Source organism: Crocuta crocuta, unplaced genomic scaffold (assembly GCF_008692635.1).
Source record: "Crocuta crocuta isolate KB4526 unplaced genomic scaffold, BGI_CrCroc_1.0 scaffold427, whole genome shotgun sequence".
Lineage (NCBI taxonomy): Eukaryota > Metazoa > Chordata > Mammalia > Carnivora > Hyaenidae > Crocuta > Crocuta crocuta.
In genome coordinates, this window is record NW_027533273.1 from 2,022,141 (window position 1) to 2,044,170 (window position 22,030).

A 22,030-nucleotide genomic window follows, 5' to 3' on the forward strand; every position below is an offset into this window, starting at 1 on the left:
GACCCTCCCCTGCTCACGCTGTCTCTTTCTATCTCTCTCGCTCTCTCTCTCCTAGAAATAAATAAAAATATTTAAAAAAAAAAAGAACTCGAAAATGTAAACATTTAAAGAGTTGTATTACTATATGACAAAGTAATCCCAGGTTTACTGATCTGATAATAAAAATCTTGGGGTTTATGTTCATGTTTTTGATTTTTTGCTTTATTCTTATGGTAATTCACTTTTATTGCAGATGTTTTACAACACTTGCATTCCACAATGGACTGGAAAATTTTTAAACTGGTCTTTACTCTCTTTTACTTTGAGAAGTACTGGGCTGGGTAAAACCTTTGGAGAAGGAAAAGAGTGCATCCTTGATGCCTGCACTTTGCCCATCTGATTTCTCTGTTCAAGGAAATAGGGACTGGGGAAACTAACCTGTGGAGTGCAGAAGGCAGATGAGGTGGGGAGCGGGTAGGAGGGTAGAGGGGTCTTGTCCTTTCAAGAATACAGCAGCACTTCCACTCAGCAGCAGCATTTGGAAATAGTTCTCCAAGTTTTCTCATGATCTCAGTCTGGACTGAGAAGTAGAGATCCAGAAGAATCAGGGAATTGAGTTTTGAATGAAACCATGTCCTCCTCCCTTCTAGTCAGATAACCCCAGTGAATCGAGAAAGGGCACGAGCACATTCTGTTTCTCTTCCAAATGAAATTCACATGCTAGACTTCCGATCAAAGACACTGAAAATGGGTCAGAAGAAAGAGGAAATTTCCAAGGATCTCTGTGATGCAAAGGTGGGCTTTTTGTTTCCAAGACCTTGCTTAGAACCAAGCATCTCAACATCTGTAGCCAGAGAAGATGTTCCTCACTTTCTGAAGGAGCAGCAAAGAAAATCTGAAGGTGAGTTCATTTAATTACAGTGATTTGTTTATCCTTTTGTCAACAAATTATCTACCTATCTATCTATCTACCACCTATCCTTTTCTTGAGTGTTTGAAAAATCTTTACCACAAACTCCCATTTAGTTGATGTTTACCTGTGGGAATCTTGGGGCTCACATGGAGGATGCTTTCCTCTAGGATTTGAATTGGCCACTCTCTCTAGCCCAACACTTGATCAGTAGCTAGCGCATTCCCCTCCAGGCAATGCTGTCTTTGCTATTTGCTTACTACTGTCCTAAACCAACTGGCCTAAGCCTCTGGGGACAAACTGGTGGTCCAACCAGGTACATTTATTGGCTTACTGCAATAAGAGAGATCGCACAGCAGAGAAACTGTACGGGTAGGGTACTTAGTTGGGTACATTTCCAGTAGCTTCCTGAGAAAAGGTGCATGAAGTATATTCATGTTAATTTTTTATTGTCTTTGTTTCTCCTGAATTCTTTTTGTTTCATACTCTGTATTCTCACATTAGAGACTTTTCTCACATATCTATTGTTGTGTGATAAACTATTTGTGTTTCTTGGTAGCACCAAAACATGCTGCAGACTCCAGGGAGATTGCATAGAATGACCTAGATGGTTGAGTGAGGGAGTCCCCAAGTGTCACTGTGCATAGACAGACTTTTCTCTTAGCTAGTTTTCCCTACGCAGGGATAATCCAAGCTCCTGACTGTGGGTTGAAAGGCTGAGACTCACCTGTCCATGTGCAGGCTTTCACTTAATCCTTTTATTTTCACTCCAGCATCCTGTTTCTACTCTCAGCTATACCTATCTCCTTAGCATCTTTGTTCCAAACTCTCTGGAAACTAAACTTCCAGCCAGCTGCCAGGAATGGAGAAGAGCAACTCGTGATTCATGGGGCAGGACAGGGAATATGCGAACTACTTCTTCTGCAGGTTTACAAGCAACCCCTGGTGTCCGTCTTAGCTTCCTCCTCACCTTCAGAGGTACCTGGTATCATCAGTTCCTGCTCCTTTCTGGAGTTCTTACTTCTTGTCAAGTTCTCCCCCCACAGGCACAGAGCAGAACAGAGAAGCATGACAGCTAATCAGTTATTTTTCATCATAAAATTTTCACCATCCAAAATTTTTTGACTTGACTTGTCTGTTGTCTTATCCTCTGGGCTTTTAATTTCCTTTTTAATTTACTCCTTTTTACTTGCCTTTACTATCATTTTAGGGAGGTTTATGAAATGGCGAAAAACTGGTGCATTTGATCTTTTAACTGGAATGTCATACACATTGTAAAAGGCTTTCCACTTATATTGCCAAATTACCCATAACCAAGATCTCACTTCTACATTATCATCAGAAATGTTTGAGTTTCTTTTTACCTCATGTCATTTCTTACCAACACTGGATAATATGTATCCAAATATTTATAATACTTGAAAGTTTTTTTCTTTTTCAAAGGGGAACCCTCCTTTTTTAATGTTTATTTATTTTTGAGAGACAGGGCAGACTACAAGTCGGGGAGGGGCAGAGAGAGAGGGAGACACAGAATCTGAAGCAGCTTCCAGGCTCTACACTGTCAGCACAGAGCCTGATGCAGGGCTTGAACTCATGAACCATAAGATCATGACCAGAGCCAAAGTCCAATGCCACCAAGGCGCCCCAGGTTTTTTTTCTTTTTTAAATCAGGTTATACATATGCACCCAATTATACATTATATTCAGTTGTATTTCTTCTTTTTTCAAGTTTATTTATTTAGTTTGAGAAAGAGAGAAAAAGAAGGGAGGGGCAGAGACAGAGGGAGAGAGAATCCCAAACAGGCTCTGCACTGACAGCACAGAGCCCAATGTGGCCTTGAACTGACCAAGTGTGAGAGCATGACCTAAGTAGAAGTCGGATGCTCAGGCGCCCCTTCAGTTGAATTTCTGGTATTAACTTGCGGCATCCTTTCAACAAGGAAACCTCAACCTCTAGAATATGACCTTAGAGGGCAAAAATTGTGTCTTTCTTGCTCACAACTGTGTTGCCATCTTCTGAACAGTCTCAGTCACTCATTAGGCACTCAATTATTGTTTGTTGATTAAATGCAAAAGAATTGTGGGGAGGTGCCTTTGCTAGCTGTGGCCAAGGGGAGTGCTCGAATCCTTCCTATTAGTATCTTCTTAGGTACTGTTCCCCTGTGAATGTCTTCTTTACCTGTGCTACATGTTAGAGAGGTCTGTTTCAAAGTCAAATTTCAAAATGGCAGCCTATGGCTAGAATGGACCTGTGATACATTTTGTTTGGCCTTCAAAGCACTTTAAAAAAGGGGGTGGGTGGGAAATTTCACATAATGTCTCAAGCTCTCTGGTTTCTCTTGACAATTAGAGAATCTAGCAGTATTAGATTATCCTTCTGGGATGGACAACACCTGGGACTGGGTAAAAAAGGATGTGTCCTTTTGTTCTGGCACAAAGTTCAGCTCACTACTTACTGTCTACTGGCCCCACTTCATCTATCTATGTGGACACATGGGAGCTTTTCGCTTCAACTTCAAGCTGTGGTTGTGGGTGGGGTTTTTGGTAAGAGGACAACAACCAGGTTTTATACTACCTAGTATATCCCATCTATGATCTATTTCATGTTTGAGCTCAAACAACTGTTGGGAGACAGTTATATGTGAATATTTTCACATGCCTGTACATCCAAGCTTTGTGAACAAAAAGTGCTAGGAAACTAGTTTAAAAGATTATTGAATGATAAACATGTCTTAGAAATTAGAGTTCATGTATTGCTCCAGAGAGATTCAGACATTTATTTCCTCAGGAGCTGTTCTTTTACATTCTAGAGTTATAAAACCCAGAAACACATTTCCCCTTTCTCCAGGAAATATTTGCTTACCTTTCATAGTAAAGATCTCTCTTTATTGGGAAAGAAGGATGAGTTGGAGTGCAAATCACTTGATATAATTTCTGAGTCTCACAATTTCAGGGTTCACTCCTGTGGTGATTACCCACAGGTAAACATCTGGTGCTCATTGTGTTGCCCTGTGGGGAGAATTGGGGTGTGGGAAGCTAGTGCTGTGCTGTTTTGTGAGTAATAAATACTCTGCTCTATGGTCCAGAAAGCTTGTAATTCCTACCAGAATACAAATATAAACATAAATATAATTATGAGTATGAGTGTAAGTGTAAATATACAAACATAAACATATGTACATAAGTGTTGTATATAATATACATTTGCAGTTGACCTTTGACCAATGTGGGAATTGGGGACACTGACCTTGTGCAGTAGAAAATCCATGTATAACTTAACTACTAGTGTTAACTGGAAGCCTAATCCATAACAGAAACAGTCAAGTAACACATATTTTGTATGTTACATGTATTATGTACTGTATTCTTACAATAAAGAAGCTAGAGGAAAGGAAATATTATTAAGAAAATTATGGGTTAAATACATTTACAGTACTGAATTGTATTTATTGAAAAAATCCACATAGAGGTGAATGCACACAGTTCAAACCTGTGTTATTCAAGGTCAACCGTATATAAAAGACAACATTATAGCAGTGCCTAGGTGGCTCATTCGGTTAAGCTTTTGGCTCTTGGTTTCAGCTCAGGTTACCATCTCAAGTAAGTAACTAAACTTAAAAAAAAAAAAAGACAACATTATATGTAAAATAGCAACCCCTTCAGTGGCAGTAGCTTAAAGTTTCGTGTAATCATTCTATATCCAACTCCATATGGATTACAACAGGAAAAACTCTTAATTTTAACTTTTCCTCAGACCTTAGCACCAAGATCACTCCATCTCCAAACTCTGGGCTTAAGGCTGACTGTATTCACTCTACTACTAAGAGTATCTAATTATTTTATTTTTTCTTGTTATAGAGTTTTCTACTTCTGATATGAAGTATAGTAGCCGAAGAATTGAGGTAAGATTAGTTTTAGCATTTCTGACTTAAGAATTAAAACCAAGAACTTTTGTTATCTTTGATAGAGAAAGAACTCAGAACCAAAATCCTCAGCTTGGAAAACAACATATAGTTTGTAGAGTCACAAATAACTTCTGGGAGAGTTATTCTTTGCCATGTACATATCTTTTCTGGGTTGTTTTCTGTTCTCTACATAATGAGGTGAGTAACTTTTTAAGACATATTTTAATTTGTCTTCTTTTAACATGTCTAGAAATTAGGTAAAAATTTTCTCCAGTGGTAGAAAGATTTTCCTAATTGTCTTATTAGTAAGTACAGCTTTTGGAAAGATTCTTGCAAACCTCTCAGCTGTCTGCCTCTTCTGTATCCTATGAGCCTTTGAGAAAGTGCATGAGTCCTGCTTAGTGTTGTAAAAGGCAGTTTATTAGCCTTGAAAAAAAATAATGGCTGCTACTAGGGAGACATTTAGGCACTGGCAGAATCTCTCTTTATTTCCAAAGTTATTTTGCAGTGATAGAAGATCATCATGGCAATAAAACTGGGAGATTACACTGCATTTTACCTACTTCTAATGCCTAAATCTCTAGTGTCAGTTTCCTATTCTCTTACACACAGGTGGCAATACAATGAAAAGTGAACATATAGTTCTCAATTACCATGCTCATAAATATTCTAATATAGGGGCGCCTGGGTAGCTCAGTCTGAATTTGGCTCAGGTCATGATCTCATGGCTCATGGGTTCAAGCCCCGTGTCAGGCTCTGTGCTGAGAGCTAGCTCAGAGCCTAGAGCCTGCTTCAGATTCTGTGTCTCCCCTCTCTCTGACCCTCCACTGCTCACGCTGTCTCTCTCTCTCTCAGAAATAAATAAAAACATTTAAAAATTTAAGAAATATTCTAATATAATTAGATATCAAATCTGTATACAGGAAAAAGCCACAATGGGAAAAAACTTAAGAGTTTATAGCTTAATGAGCAGAAAGCTGAATTATATATATTGCGTTACACTGACCTCTAGAGGTTAATGGTAACAAAAACTAACTTAATTTGAAAGTAGTTTGGAGGATGAAGTAACACCATTGAGGGTTGCTAACTTTCAAGTGTATGGTGTGGCATGTTTATAATCACACCCCTACAAAGCAGTTCAGCAAAACAGTATGGAGTAGTTGTGTTCCAGATACAAATTCTGAGTTAGTCCGTAAGCCAACGATCATCGTTAAGGTAAATGTAACAGAAATTTTAAGCCGTTCTAAGTGGGAATTAAAAAATCTTAGATCAATTCTAAGGAAAGGAAAAGGAAAAGAAAAGATAAATAAAATGTCTCATCTTAAATTTTAATGTTTACATTGTAGGGCCTTTATTTTGAATATATAAACATGAATCTTTATATCTATAATAGTCTTGGGTTTTATTTTTTATTTATTCATTTTTAAAGATTTTATTTTTAAGTAATCTCTATACCCAACGTAGGGTTTGAATTCATGACCCCAAGATCAAGAGTCACATGCTCTACTGACTGAGTCAGCTAGGTGCCCCCAGTAATCTTGGTTTTTAAAAGTACTGTTTTACCAAAAATACTGGGAATGAGGTTTTATTTTTTTTTAATTGAGATCTCTAGGATAGCCTTGTATCTCTAGATAGCCCCCACCTAAAGAGAATCTTAGAATCTCTTTGAATTACTTTAAACCGATTAACATGATATGCATGTATGTTTCTGCATTCATTAGTGTTTTCTCTTGCCTTTTAGTTCCCTCTGCCACCATTATCACTTTTGCCCATGAAACCTGGTCTTCATACTGTCCCCCAAAATCACAAGGATCAAAAAGAGAGAGAGAGAAATATTCTGAATTTTGTATCTTGCAAACCTAAGCTGTCAGAGCCCAGAAGTCAATCTGATGAGTTTAGACCATCAAACAAGCAGGAAGAAGCTCTGTTTAAGGTGTTTGTGGATCAGACTTTCAGGTCCTCTGATAGCTCTATTTGGTCCAGAAACATGTGCTCTTTTTGGAAGGCTAACCATCACAGACAACACATGGAGATGGAGAACAGGAAATCCAAGGAAACAGAAGGAAGTGACAAAACTGCAGTCTCTCACTTTGAGAAAGGACAATCTTTCGTGTCCTTTGAGAATTGTAAGGAAAGCAGTTTTCCTACAGATAGGGAAGTGGATATTGACTGCCTTGGTTGTGAAATGAGAAAAGCAGAAGAGAATTCTCAACATCTTTCATCAGGAAAGAAAGAGGATTCAGTAGCCAGAAACTTGTTTATAAATTTTGAAGTTGGATGTACCATGCCAATCAAGTTCCAAGAAGACCAGCTTTCAGAAAATATTCTAAGTCAGGATGAATTGACTAGAAATGATAAACCTGACTTAAAAAGTACTTCAATACATAAAGGTAAAGCAATTGAGCCAAATCATATTTTAGAAGAGTATACTGTCCTTAAGAGTTTGTCCAATGTAGTCCCTGATGGCCCCATTGAAAAGCTCCCACAAGGTCCGAGATGCACAGAGACAAACATAAAAATGTCAGTGGCAGAGGCAACCAAAGCGGAAATGAATGGGATGGTGCCTCTTATCCACATCACTTTCCCTGGAGATGAAACTTCCAAGGAACCAGCAATAGCCAAACCAAGCCTCCAAAAAAGAAAGGGCACTCTTCCTAGCAACAATAACTTCAATATCCTTGCACATCAAGAAAATGACAGGCATAAGATGAAAAACCCCAGAAATAAGTTGGAGTCAAAGACTAAGACCAGTAATAGGACACCCCAGAATTTCATGATTTCCATTGAAGGTTCCATTAAGCCTACCATACATAAAACCAGCATAAAAACTCCAGTTTTCCCTGCTTTGGAGCTTGTTGACCCCAGACCTCGGCAACCACCCAAGTTTCAGAGGAGAATGCCACAGACAGAAAAGAAGCAATCAACTTACCGGGCTCTGAAACCTAAAAAGCAATCTTTTCCTTGCATTGGTAAGAATCCAGGAATAAAAAAGTCTTCTATTCCTCTCTCTGCTCAACCAACAGAGCCAAGACTAAATTACCTAGATCTTAAGTATAGTGACATGTTCAAAGAAATCAATTCAACTGCTAATGGGCCTGGAATCTATGAAATGTTTGGGACCCCTGTTTATTGTCACATGAGAGAGGCTGAACGTCATGAGAGCAAATATTATCGAGAGATATGCTCAGCTCCATCTGGCAGATGTATTACTAATAAATGTCGATCTTCACACAGTGAGAGGAGTGGCAATAGCAGAACACGATTTTCTCAGAAAAGACCACATGTTAAACCCACAAAGGTTTCGCTTGGCATTAAACAAAAGAACAAAATTTTAATTTCTAAAGGAAAGGGTTACAAAGCTGTAGGTAGCAACTTACAAGACATTGAAAATGGTGATGATACTTCAGGTTCAGAGTGGCAGATAAAGTCTTCAGGAAATGACTTTCTCTCTTCTAATGATGAAGTTCAGTCCTTGAACTTGGCTCTGCCTCATGAACGGTCCACTGAACAGAATGAATTAATTCCTGTTTCAGATTTGTCCACTGTTGAAGAAGTCTCTATGGAAGAGTCTGCTGATGAAGGAGATATTTCTAACAATCAAATACTTGCCATGAGCCTCAGAGATCTGCAGAAACTTGAAGAACTACATCACCAGACCCCATATGTCCTTTCAGAAAACAGCTGGGCAGTGCCCAGTGAGAATTCCAACAAGCATGTACTGCAAGAAAAGCAGAATACAGCATCTCTTGGTAAAATAGATGCCAACCAAATTTTAACTAATGATGTAGGGCTCAAAAGTGTTTTAGATAAGTCTGAGAGACTTATGAGTTTCTCTTTCCAAGAGAAACAACAGAGTGCATCTTCCCAAGCATATCAACATTGGGCACATTCTTTGGATCATGATAGTTTAGCTAATGAATCAATTACATATCAAACATTTGGACAAACTTTAAGTTATGCAAATTCAATGTCACAAGAAATTCTGGATTCTGTAAAGAATGATGAATTGACAGATGAACTATTAGGATGTCTAGCTGCAGAACTATTAGCTCTTGACGAGAGAGGTAACGCCTCTTGCCAAATAATGGCAAATGAAACAGATCCTGAAAACCTAAATCTTGTCTTCAGTAGGAGAGGACAAACCACACAAGAATTGGGCGGAGAGACAACCAATGTTAAAATACAGGTTAGTATAAATAGAATCAGTGATTCATTAGGGACAGGAAGGGACCTCAGAGACAGTCTGGTTCAAACTCCTTATTTTTGAGAGCACTTGTTGGGATGAGCACTGGGTGTTGTATGGAAACCAGCTTGGCAATAAATTATATTAAAAAACAAACAAAACTCCTTATTTTCAAACAAAGAATCCAAAACCCTAAACAACTAAAGAGCTTTGTCAAGGTCTCACTGTCTGGTTGCAAGTTTGGAATCCAGTTTACTTGACTTGCAGGCTAAGATGTTTCATTATGTTGCCTTCATTCTGGAGTTCAGCTAGCCTGACACTGCAATGGAATTACGTTGGGTACATTAATACAGCAAAACTATTTATTTAAAGTAGGTCAATATTTTGTTTGGTGAATATGTGTTCAGTCAATAAATACAGAGAGGTAATTATGGGTAAAGCATTGCTTTAGGTGGTGTGTGAAATAGAAAGAACTGAATATAGCTCCTGGAGTAGATCACCACCTAATTCCAAGAAACATATGAAGACATGAAATATGAAAACTTTAACACAAAAATATCATTGGTGGTTACTGTATTCCTGGCACTGGGCTAAGAACTAGAGACATGATGGGGAACAAAACTTAGCCGTTGCTCTTAGGAAGATAAGCAACAATCCTGAGAAGTGTTTTAAAAGTTTGTTTGGCATGGAAGTGGGTGTGGGGAAGAAGAATATCAACAGATCATTGGGTTTTGTTTTGTTTGTTTCAATTCTCGCTGAAATACTTGAGCCTCCTGTCCTACTCAGATTTTCAAGACAGAAACAGTAGGCTTAGCTGAAATTTATTGAACACTGACTCAGTGTGTATGACACTATATCAGGATCAGGGACAATTATTTTAGATAGTTTATCAAAGGATACATAAGGTATATAGTTATATCATAACTAGGTTTATTGAGAACTTACCATGTAGGAGTGAGGCATGTTATATTGTCTTCTTTATATGCTACATAACAGTTCTTTGAGATAAGTACTAAAGGTAATAACAAGTTCCCATTTTGCAGATGAGAAATTTGAGGCTTAGAAAGTTACAGTCACTGAGTGGTGGGAACAGGCATTCTGATTCCAGCACACACCCTTAATCATGACACAGTGAGATTGTTCTTTGTCCTGGAATGCCAACCCTGTCCTCCTGGTGAATTTGGTCTCTTCTGGGGGTAGAGAGTGATCCAGGGAGGCCTCCAGGTTTGGTAGGAAATGGGGATATGTGTGTGGACATCTGTGTGTCAGCGATGAGTCTACCACCCTGTCATTTTAAATTTAAGAAAACCTAACAAGCTACTAAATATCATCAGCCTGTAACCTCATCCTACAATGATGAGGTCAAAACTGACTTTTTGCAGCCTTTTCTTCCCCAAGCAGTCCTTAAAATTTAGTTGGGATAGAAACAATGAAAGGATAGGGAGGAGGAACCCAAATGCCCCTTTCATTCATGATGAAGGTGACCCTGCAGGAAGTCCTGCTTCCAATGGCCTCACCATGTCTCTGTCACCATCAGACATTTTAAGAACTTGTGGAGAGATCAAAGCAAGGCATTTCTGGTCCAATCAACCAATTGGAAAACATGGTCTAAGTTCTTCAAAGAGATTCTTGTTGAGAAGCAGAGCTTCTCAAAGTTTCATGTGAATGCAAATCACTTGGGAATCATGTTAAAATGCAGACACTGACTCAGTATGTCTGGAGCCTGAGATTCTGCATGTCTAACAAGCTCCTATGTGATGTTGATACACCTGTCTGCAGATTCTCCGTTGACCATGGACCTTCTGTGTATTGCAGCTGGTCTTGACCACCAGACCTGCTTGTTGAGGCTGTGAGAGAGAGAGGGTGAGAGAGTATCTGTACGTGTTTGTGTATAAGTGTATATGTGTATGTATATGCATATAGGCTTGCATGTGTGTTTGTATGTTTGTGTTGTGGAAATAATTGAAGAACAAACAAAGGTTATTCAGAACTTACTATAGCTAAAGAGTCAGCCACCATCACTTGTATTTGGCAGAGACTCAAAGGCAGGCAGAGGAGTGGGCAAGATTCTTAGCAGCAAATCTAAGGGAAATCTAATGGGAAGGCTTTAGTATGCCCTGATTGAAGACTCTTGGCATGGGGAAGCTGTAGGCAGGCTAACAAGTGGTATCATATATGATTATTTAGTGGGTGCATATCTGGCTTTCTCTAGTTGGTCCCAAGTTAGAAGAAAGGAAGACTCTACCCTGCAGCCCCGTTCCCTACCCCAATGACTTTTCTTTTTGTCTCATTGTCCCAGAGATATAGTAATGGGTTCGGGATATGTGACAAGGAGAAGAAATTTCTTACCTCAAATGAAAAGAAGACATTTTCTGAAAATAGCTTAAAGTATGAAGAATCTATCCTGTGGACTAAGGGAGAGGTCCTTGGGAAGGGAGCCTATGGCACAGTAAGTTAAATGGGAAACATGATGAAATCCCAAATCCCTACTCCTCCTTGACCTGCCTTTTCCTCCCTAATCCTCTTGTGCACCCTTCCCACCCTCTATGCTCTTTTACTTGGAACTCTTTCAGTTGGAAGTAACAGGAAACCCAACCCAAACTGGCTCAGGGAAAAGGATGTTCACTGCATTATGTAACTGAAGGGTCTGGAGTAGGTCTGGCTCTGGGCAGAGGTGATTTCATGATTTCAGACATGTTACCAGGGTCTGGCCTCTTTGTATCTCTCCTAATAGGTCTTATTCTCAGGGTTCATGTGGTGGTACAATGACCATTGTATTTCTAGTCTTTCATTCTCCTGGGTCTGAGTCCGGTGGGAAAGATGTCTAATTGTTCAACAGCTTAGGATGTTACCAGAAGTTGGGAGACTCATTGCTGAGTGGCCATAACAAAAGCTGTTCCTTACATTTTTTGAATTGCATGAAAGACCATCTAAGGTCCTAGCACATTAGATAGTATTTACATGGATCAGTAAAAAGACTGATCCCCAGAGAAGATAGGTTATATTTCTAGCTGGGGACATATCAGCGAGAAGGTGGGAAAACATGAAACCACTGAAAACATATGATGGGATCACTGACAAGTTGCCCGAGGACCTGACTTCCTTTCTCTCCTTAGAGCTTTGACATTGAAACAGCCCTGTTTCATTTATTTGGTGAGGGATTTTGCCAGTGTAGTCATGTAGATATCTGTGAGGGATTATTACTCCCGTTTTATAGATGAGAAAAACTGAAGTCAAGCCAATTATACAGCTTACCCAAAGTTACATAGCTGGGGAATGGTAAAGCCCGGATTCTAGCCAATCCAGGCCACTAGACTCCAAGCCATCATGATATCCATTGACCATGCTTCTCATCCCCATTTTGGCCTCACTGAAACTTTGCTCATTGACTTTGCTTAAGTACTTTGCATTTAGATAGGGACGAATCAACTTAGAGAAAGACAGGGTTTGGGAGGAGAAGGGAAAGACAAGTGTCACCTAAGGGATTTTGTGAACAAGTTCTATCACTTATGTTTGATAATAAGGTTTGCTTCTAGGTATATTGCGGTCTTACTAGCCAAGGACAACTAATAGCTGTAAAACAGGTGGCTTTGGATACCTCTGACAAATTAGCTACTGAAAAAGAATACCAGAAACTACAGGAAGAAGTAGATTTGCTCAAAGCACTGAAACATGTTAACATTGTGGCCTATTTGGGGACATGCTTGGAAGAGAACATCGTAAGCATTTTCATGGAGTTTGTTCCTGGTGGCTCAATTTCTAGTATTATAAACCGTTTTGGGCCATTGCCTGAGATGGTGTTCTGTAAATATACAAGACAAATTTTGCAAGGTGTTGCTTATCTCCATGAGAACTGTGTGGTGCATCGAGATATCAAAGGAAATAATGTTATGCTCATGCCAACTGGAATAATAAAGCTAATTGACTTTGGCTGTGCCAAGCGTTTGGCTTGGGCTGGCTTAAATGGCACCCACAGTGACATGCTTAAGTCCATGCATGGGACTCCATATTGGATGGCCCCGGAAGTCATCAATGAGTCTGGATATGGAAGGAAGTCGGACGTCTGGAGCATTGGCTGCACTGTGTTTGAGATGGCCACAGGGAAGCCTCCACTGGCTTCCATGGACAGGATGGCAGCCATGTTTTACATTGGAGCACACCGAGGGCTGATGCCTCCTTTGCCAGAACACTTCTCAGAAAATGCAGTGGACTTTGTGCGTGTGTGCCTGACCAGGTAAGAAACTGAAAACAGGGGAGCCTGGGTGGCTTAGTTGGTTGAGCCTCCAGCTTTGGCTCAGGTCATGATCTCGCGGTTTGTGGGTTCGAACCCCACATTGGGCTCTGTGCTGACAGCCAGCTCTGAGCCTGGAGCCTGTCTTCAGATTCTGTGTCTCCCTCTCTCTCTGACCCTCCCCTGCTCATGCTGTCTCTCTCTCTCTCAAAAATAAACAAAATATTTTAAAAATTAAAAAGAAAAGAAACTGAAAACAGGAGGAAGAGAAATCCCCAGAGATTCCAAGATTGCTGACATTTCCCCTGAAATTTATGGCCCACAAAGAAGGCAAGTAGGGAGTGATTTTGATAATTAGCCATACTGGGTGATTGTGCTCCTCGTTGCATCAGGGTATGGGAGTAATGCTTCAAGTAGGAAGTGCCTTAATTAAATGTTTGACAGTACTTATCAGGGACAGACAATACTTCCCCAAATCAATGGGGGTATGAACATGGCTATGAGAGGGACATCTTCCCAGGTACTGGTCATGGTGAAATGACATTGCCTGTCCTTAAATTTCCCTTTCCTGAGCTGCCTTCCCTATCCGAGAACCAGTGTCTCATTTCCTTCCTAAAACCAGCTCTCGGGAAAGTATGTGAGAAATTCATTCATAGTGAGGGATTGATATGAATTAATTGATCGATGACTGGCAAGTTTAATGTATTGGTCCCCCTGCCCCCAAAATACTTGCATTTAAAATGAAAGGAAACATTTTGAGTCAAAGGAACAAATACCTAATTGAAGCTTTTCATGCATCATGTGTGTGGAGTATTTGGGGAAGCAGAAAACCCCCGGAAAGTTGCTTGTTTTTTCCTGTTCTGATGCTCCCTAGTATATATGGAATAAAATTTTGGGTAAAATGTTAGAAGGGACCTTAGAGATTACCCACTCATGTGGTTTTCAACTTGACCAGACACTCTTTACTCACATGAAATTGTAATGAAAAGAATAAAACATAGAAGCGGAGGGATGGCTCTGGTTAAAGTATGACTGTATGTGTATGATGAGGGAGATAGCTAAAGAGTAGAGGGAGGGGCTGGGGCCCACCCACCTGGCCTCTGTGCCCCTGGTGAGGCTCAACATTTAGTCATATGTACAGGGTGAGGACGGCCTGAGACATAAAATAATTTCTTGCTTTCTGAGACGTGTGCTTTCTTATTCCTAGATGAAAAAATTCTAGTGCCTCCCAGCTTGCAAAATGGGTTTTTCTCTTTTTTAATGAATCTCAGGACCCACAGTTCTCCCTGTCTGCTGAAAGATGTGCCTCTCTCTGCAGACTCTCTCTCTCCCAGCACATGGGTCAGAGTGTTCTGGTTGATATCAGGGCATTGTATAGGCCAAGGCAGGAATACATACTTCATACTCCAGTTCTGGGCATTCCTGGATGTAGACATGTTCCAGCATGGATTGTATGGACAGAGCCCCAGGCACAGAGCTACCCCCTTGCTCACCCAAAATAAACCTCACAAAAGAAATGTAAAGCTGTTAGAAAGGTCATAGGAACCAGTACTAGTTTTAGGATTGGTCTTAGCTCTTAAGACTACTATAGTTGCTTTGTTCTGAATTGAACAGTTCTCTATTATTGAGCCACTGAAACTACATGCTATTTTCATTTTCTTTCAAGTCATCATTACTCACACACACACACACACACACACACACACACACACAGCTTTAAAGAGAAAGGGTGAAATCTTTTTTATGACTCTTCTTTTGAACCATTGCTTCATAAACTAAGAAATAAACAACTCACACCACAAAGGATCAGTTAATAGGGCTGTTGTGAGGGTTAACAGAACTGGTATATGTAAATTACTTAGCAGAGTATGGGGTACATAATTAGGGCTCCATAGTTAATAACTATTTGGGAGACTACTAATACATCTTACCGAATTAGTGTCACATACAAGCATAAAATTATCTTTTGAAATTCTATGGAAAAGACCCTAAAGATTCTAGAATCTTGCCCTGTGACAGTATTCCTTGGAGGTGTGGATAGTCAGAAATAAAGTGGGGAGAAGCCATTCTTAAAGATCCGGAAGTATAGATGACTAGGTTTTCAGAAGGAACAAGGCCTGAATAGAACAGAAATGAACTTTGGGGAGTAGAGGGGGTATTCCTATGGGCAGGTTGAAAGTTCGGGGAAGTTGGCCAAGGAGTTTAGCTTTGTTGCAACATGCAGCAAAGAGCAGGGGACTGCAATGAATTTGGGAAAGATCATGCCATAAAGAAAATGGACTTTGGGAAGGGAGGTCAGACGGCAGTGTACCAAAGGACCTCAAATGGAGGCTGTTTGAGACTAGAAGGCCATGCAGGAATCAAGAGCTTTGTGGTAGAAGCAGTGTGAACTGTGAAGAGAAGAGTTCCAAAACATTCCAGGGGAAGGGGAATCAGGACTTAGTGATGGGGCCTGATAAGGCTGCATAGTTTTGAGTAGGGATAATGAAGAAATAGTAGAAAGTTGTGAAAGAGGAGCAGGGGAGGGGATTGAAGATGATCCACCACTTAAAAAAATGTTTATTTTGAGAGAGAGAGAGAAAGAGAAGAGGCATGCGGGTGTGTGGCAAAGGAGAGAGATTGGGAGAAAGAGTATCCCAAGCAGGGCCATGCTCAGTGCTGAAGCCCAGGTGGGGCTCCGTCTCAGGAACTGAGATCATGACCTGAGCCAGGATCAAGAGTCAGATGCTTAACCGACTGAGCCACCCAGGTGCCCCAGAGGATCCACCATTTAAGGAAACATTCGAAGCTATGGAATTGGAGTTCAGGAAAGCAAGGAAGATTGGAAGTACACGTTTAGAAATCCTAAGGTTGGTAGCTATAGTTGTGAACAATTTAAGAGGGCTCAGGAAAATGTTTTTGAAAATAGGGGAGAAGTAACAACCTTCATGGCATTATGCCTAGCACATGGCTGAAGGAAAGAAAGGAGGGAAGGGAGTTGACCCAAGGCAGGAGAACCAAGAGAAGTTTCCCCTAAGTCTATGCAGAGATTGTTTTGAAAGGAGAGGGTAGTGAACGCTTCAAATGTTATTAGAGGTGATAGGAGGATGAACTCATTGAACTTGGTAATGAGAAGATCATGGTAAATTTTAAGAGGGCAATTTCTAGAGAGCAGTGGGACAGAGAGTAAGGCGTTAGAATAATAAAGGTTGAAAAAAGTCACTGAGTTTGGCCATGTAAAGGAAAGAATCTTTGGAGAGAGGGGAGATTTCTGCATATTTTCAAGATAAGAGAAAGGGCCACCAAAAGGGGGGGGGGGCTTTTATTTCAAAATGATTTATAGTTACTTTATTTTTATGTCCATTTTCACCTGGGCTACTCCTGGTAGTAATCCCCCTCGCACAGATTATCAAAAGATAACCAATTTAGCCAAAATAATGCCTCTCTAATAGGTCCTTGCAGATAACTATTGACTGGTTCACTGGTTCATTGACTAGTTCATTGGCAAAAGCTTGATTTGAGGAAAACTAACCTAAATTTTTTTTTAATGTTTTATTTATTTCTAGGAGAGAGAGAGAGACAGCGTGAGCAGGGGAGGGTCAGAGAGAGAGGGAGGCACAGACTGAAACAGGCTCTAGGCTCTGAGCTGGCAGTCAGCACAGAGCCTGACGCGGGGCTCGAACGCACGAACCGCAGGATCATGACCTAAGTGAAAGTCGGACGCTTAACCAACTAAGCCACCCAGGCGCCCCAAAACTAACCTAAATCAAAATAGTACTAAGTGTCTGTCTCCCGTTATTTTATGTTCATCCAAGAGTGCCCCAATGGGATTATTTCAATTAAACATCAAAACATTAAAACATTTTTTTCAAACATTTTTTGAGAGACAAAGAGTATAAGCAGTAGAGGGGCAGAGAGAGAGGGAATCACAGATTCGGAAGCAAACTTCAGGCTCTGAGCTTTCAGCTCAGAGCTCAACACGGGGTTAGAACTCACGAACAGTGAGAACGATGACCTGAGCTGAAGTCGGATGCTTAACCGACTGAGCCACCCAGGTGCCCCTAAACCAAAACACATTTAAATGTCTACTTCTTAAAAGCTATTTTGTTTTTAGGGGCACCTGGGTGGCTCAGTCAGTTAAGCATCTGACTTCAGCTCAGGTCATCATCTCAGTATGTGGGTTCAGGCCCTACATCGGGCTCTGTGCGGACAGCTCAGAGCCTGGAGCCTGCTTCAGATTCGGCATCTACTTCTCTCTCTGCCCCTCCTCCACTCACACTCTTTCTCTCTCTCAAAAAGTAAATAAACATTTAAAAATAGCTTTTTTTTTTAATGTTTATTTTTGAGAGAGAAAGAGAAAGCGAGTAGGGAAAGGGCAGAGAAAGAAGGGGACAGAGGATCCAAAGTGGGCTCTGTGCTGACAGCAGAGAGACCGATGCACGTGGGGCTCAAACTCATGAATTGTGAGGTCATGTCCTGAGCCAGAGTCAGATGCTTAACTGACTGAGCCACCCAGGCATCCCTCCTTTTTTTTTTTTTTTAAATTTTTTTTTATATGGGGGGGGGGGGGGGGGGGAGAGACAGAGAGAGACAGAGAGAGAGAGAGCAGTAGAGTGACAAAGGGAGACACAGAATCCAAAGCAGACTCCAGGCTCTGAGCTGTCAGCACAGAGCCCGACGCGGGGCTCGAACCCACAAACTGTGAGATCATGACCTGAGCCGAAGTCGGAAGCTTAACCGACTGAGCCACCCAGGCGCCCCCAGGCATCCCTCCTTTTTAAAGGCTTTTCAATTCTGGATTCCAATGCCTCTACACTTTAAATGTAAATTTAATGCAAATTAAGAGTGCATTAAACTGTACATCCAAAAGTGTGAATTTTACTGTGTAAGTTATACCCCAAATTGAACAAAAGTAAAATGGAAAAGTAGGGCCTAGTTACTTTTTGAGCTATTGCTATGTACCAGACACTGTTCAAAACCTGTATGTGCATTATCTAACTCTCCCAATGAGTTAGGTTTTATTATCTCCATCTTACTAATGAGAAGACCTTGTGTCACTTATGTAAGGTCATACGGACCAAAACTGAAGTGTGGACTCACCTCAAGTCTGTTTGGCCAAGACTGTGCTTCTATTTTTATTTATATTTCCCTGAGCACTTGTAAGTGGATCCATTTCTTTAAGTTTATTTATTTATTTTGAAAGTGTGTGGGTGAGCAGAGCAAGGGCAGAGAGAGAGAGAGAATCCCAAGAGCTAACAGGTGCCGAGCCCCATGCAGGGCTATATCGACCTGAGCTGAAATCAAGAGTTGGACACTGAGCCAACTGAGTCACCCAGGCACCCTTGTACTTCCATTTTTAAGTTGGCATTTTGAATCAAGTAGGTCCAGTTGGGAGGCACTTATCGGGTGCTGTTTCTAACATACTATTCCCTTCTTAGAGACCAGCACGAGCGACCTTCTGCTGCCCAGCTCCTGAAGCACTCTTTCTTGATGAGAAGTCACTGAATATACATCAACTTTTCGTTCCAGCTCCATTATAGATATACCCCGTGATTGCTTCATTGTGGGAATGATGGTTAAAGGACTTTTGTTTTCTTACTGTTAAAACAACTCAACCCAATTTAACCAGATCCTGCAGTGTCACTAACTAAAATGTTTTAGTCAAATGTTAGTCTTAAGCTTCAGGTATGGTTACCCATGTATATGAGAACATTTTCTTAAACAGTAAAAACAAAAAACCTATTGCAGTGTTTACAGTTTTGACTATCCAGGAATACATTCTCTATTGCCTTCTGTTATCCTTCCTTTTACTTTTGGCCTGTCAATTTTAATGTCTGTAAAATAAATTGTAAAAAGAAAATTGTGTATTTTTTGCTTGGCAGGTAAAGACAATTCTTGGAAACTAGAGGAAAGTGATAAATTAAGACTGGAGAGATGTTAGATTCTGTGTACTTTAGCCATAATCTTTGTAGATTACAGGAGCCTCAAAGTTAACAGGAAGAGCTTGGCATTTCATTCCCAGAGAGTCCCCTAATTCCTACTAAGTTTCTACCTATAAAAAGCTATAACTATTCATGGTGGCCCCATAAACTCAGGTTGATTCCCCTGAGATTTCTAGTATGACTTGAAGACTTCACTTATTTGTAGAGTCAATTAAGTTACATCCACATCTAGAATGAGCCAAACCTAAGCCAGCTAGAAGAATAAAAGCTGGATCTGGTAAGGGGGAGTGTGGGTCAGCATATCAACTTCACTTGAATGGACATTTCCACTGAGGTCATTCATTTCCATCTTCAGAACAACAGTAAACCTCACCAGAAAGAGAGGACAACTTGTCCAAATTATTAGAAGGCTTTGTTTTAAGTCGGTGGACTAAACATTTTTAGTTTAGAGCTGTTGGTGGAAGCTCTCTATAGAATAATCTTTGTATTGGCTATCATTTTTTTATTTATTTCTAGGAGAGACAGTGTGAGCAGGGGAGGGTCAGAGAGAGAGGGAGTGACAGACTCTGAAATAGGCTCCAGGCTCTGAGCTGGCAGTCAGCACAGAGCCCGACGCGGGGCTCGAACCCACGAACCGCGAGATCATGACCTAAGCGAAAGTCGGACGCTTAACCGACTAAGCCACCCAGGCGCCCCTGGCTATCATTTTAAAGTGGAACAATTACAAACTAACTTTAGGTGTATTCCAACACCAACTGTCAGACTGTCAAAATGAAGCTGCTTCTTCAGAAGTTTTTGAGAAGTAACTGAAATGCAGTCAAAGTGGAGATAAGATTTTACTTTAGTCAACATGTTTAGATAGATCTTTGTGGGTATGCCTTCCTTCTTTCCAATTTGGACAGTTCTTTTCTCATATTTGGTAAGAATTTAAGAGATAGGTCCCTTATTCTCTTGTATATTAACATAGCCTAAAATATCATTTTGTTAACGTCTTCTGTGCTTAAGACATACCTGGTCGGATTATGCTATTATTGCCCAGATGTTTGCTCCCTTTATTATGTTCCTTTGGGAGGAGGAAGGTCTGAGGAGATTGGGAGTGCAGACAGGTAGTGGCTGGAAGGGCCTTTACTGAGCTCTTAATATAAAAAAGCTCTGGTTCCCTTTTGGGTTTGTAGTATCATTCTCATTTTATTAGTGAGATAGGGTTGAGAACTAAGTGACTTTCTCAAGGCCATCCTACTTGTAGGTGGAAGTTGAGACAGCCACCTAGATTTGTGTGACTTTACAGTCCTTTCCCTGATGTGTGGTTTATAAGTAAAATTACATCAAGTTTTACTCAGAGAAAACCCCACTGGGAGGCTGATAACAAATTCCACCAGTCTGGTTAGTGAATCTGGTTACTTTAATGGTGTGAAAAGCTTTTCATTTTTCACTTACCAACAGTATTGCCTTCCTCTCTATGACCATCTCCCTTTTCACCACACATAATGCAAGTTTTCATTTATTTTTTTAAAGTTTTATTCATTTCTAAGATAGAGAGAGAGAAAATGTGAGCGAGGGAGGGTCAGAGAGAGGAAGACACAGAATCTGAAGCAGGCTCCAGGCTCTGAGCTAGCTGTCAGCATAGAGCCCGACGCAGGGCTCGAACCCACGAACTGGGAGATCATGACCTGAGCCGAAGTCGGACGCTTAACCGACTGAGCCACCCAGGCGCCCCTAAGTTTTTAATCATATTCAAAAATATATGTCATTATGTACTAAATCTTCCTGTATGCCCTGGGCCCCAAGCTCCACCAAAGGAAATGTAAACTCCTCAGGTAAAATTCTAAGAGTAGTTCCAACTCTACAGCACTTTCCTACATGTGACCTATTTCAGCCCTCACACAGCAGACGTCTTCTCAGTGGCTGAGGAGAGATGCCACAGTGGAAAAGAGCAAGCTACGGAGTATGGGGTTGGGGAGAGTACAGTATTCCATTATCCATTTCCTCCTGCATGACCACTACAGCAGTCCTGGGCCTTCTATAAAGTAATGAATAGCTCCAAGATAAAAGTCACATAATCTGCTCAATAAGCAGTCGAAAGCCTCCATCACCTACCGGGCCATCTTCAGTCCTCACACTTGTTGCATTTGCAATTCAGCTTAAAGCAGTTATGTAATGTAGAACCTTGCTCACAAAACAGCTTTCCAGGGGATTCTGTCAACTTGAAAGTACCCAAGGCAGAGGCGCCTGGGTGGCTCAGTCGCTTGAACACCCAACTCTATATTTTGACTGAGGTCATCATCTCACCCTAATGAGTTTGAGCCCCGCATTGTGCTCTGAGCTGAGCAAGGGCCCTGCTTGGGATTCTCTCTCCGTTATCCTCCCCTTGCTCGCGTTCTCTCAAAATAAATAAGCTTAAAAAGAAAAAGTACCCAATGTAGACAGTATGTATCTTTACTGGTGATAAACAAAATTAACAAGAAAGAGAGTAAAAAACTGGAATAGCAAACAAATCTGAGGAAACGCTAAAGTACTTTATCCTGTTGCCATGACTTCTCAAACTGGTGCAAAACTACCACTGGGTTCATCACTAGAGCAACCACTCCTTCGGATTATGCCTTGAAAGACGAAAACCACCACCCCCAAACTGATCTTGGGTACATGCCTGGACACCTATAAGGTCTGAAAGCTCTTAATTTCATGCCAATAAAATAAAAACCCTTTCATTAGTGAGGCTCTTCACTGCCATAGGAGGTAGTGTCGGGGAGAGGAAACAGGCAGGTCATATACCAGAGCTAAAACAAAAATGTATAATTTTTTCATTATATTAAAAACAGCAGGGCAAAAAAACCCCCAAACAAACAATGGAGTAGGATGAATTACAAAAATGGAATTATTAACGTTAAGTGGAATTAACTG

General features: G+C 40.7%; 1 protein-coding gene across 5 annotated transcripts in view; it reads left to right on the forward strand.

Moving 5' to 3' along the window:
- The window catches only part of MAP3K19 (mitogen-activated protein kinase kinase kinase 19), a 38,552-nt gene extending 19,553 nt beyond the window's left edge, over positions 1–18,999 (forward strand). Inside the window, exons 5-10 of one of the 5 annotated variants that reach the window (XM_077747850.1) lie at positions 630–880; positions 4,748–4,791; positions 6,536–8,980; positions 11,277–11,426; positions 12,514–13,211; positions 18,626–18,999. In XM_077747850.1, the coding sequence (XP_077603976.1) occupies positions 630–880; positions 4,748–4,791; positions 6,536–8,980; positions 11,277–11,426; positions 12,514–13,211; positions 18,626–18,692 (3,655 nt within the window). In that variant the 3' untranslated portion in view covers positions 18,693–18,999. The remainder of the gene's footprint in view (positions 1–629; positions 881–4,747; positions 4,792–6,535; positions 8,981–11,276; positions 11,427–12,513; positions 13,212–18,625) is intronic. The other 4 variants (XM_077747853.1, XM_077747855.1, XM_077747852.1 and 1 more) reach the window with 4 other exon arrangements.
- The last annotated feature ends 3,031 nt before the right edge of the window (positions 19,000–22,030 follow it).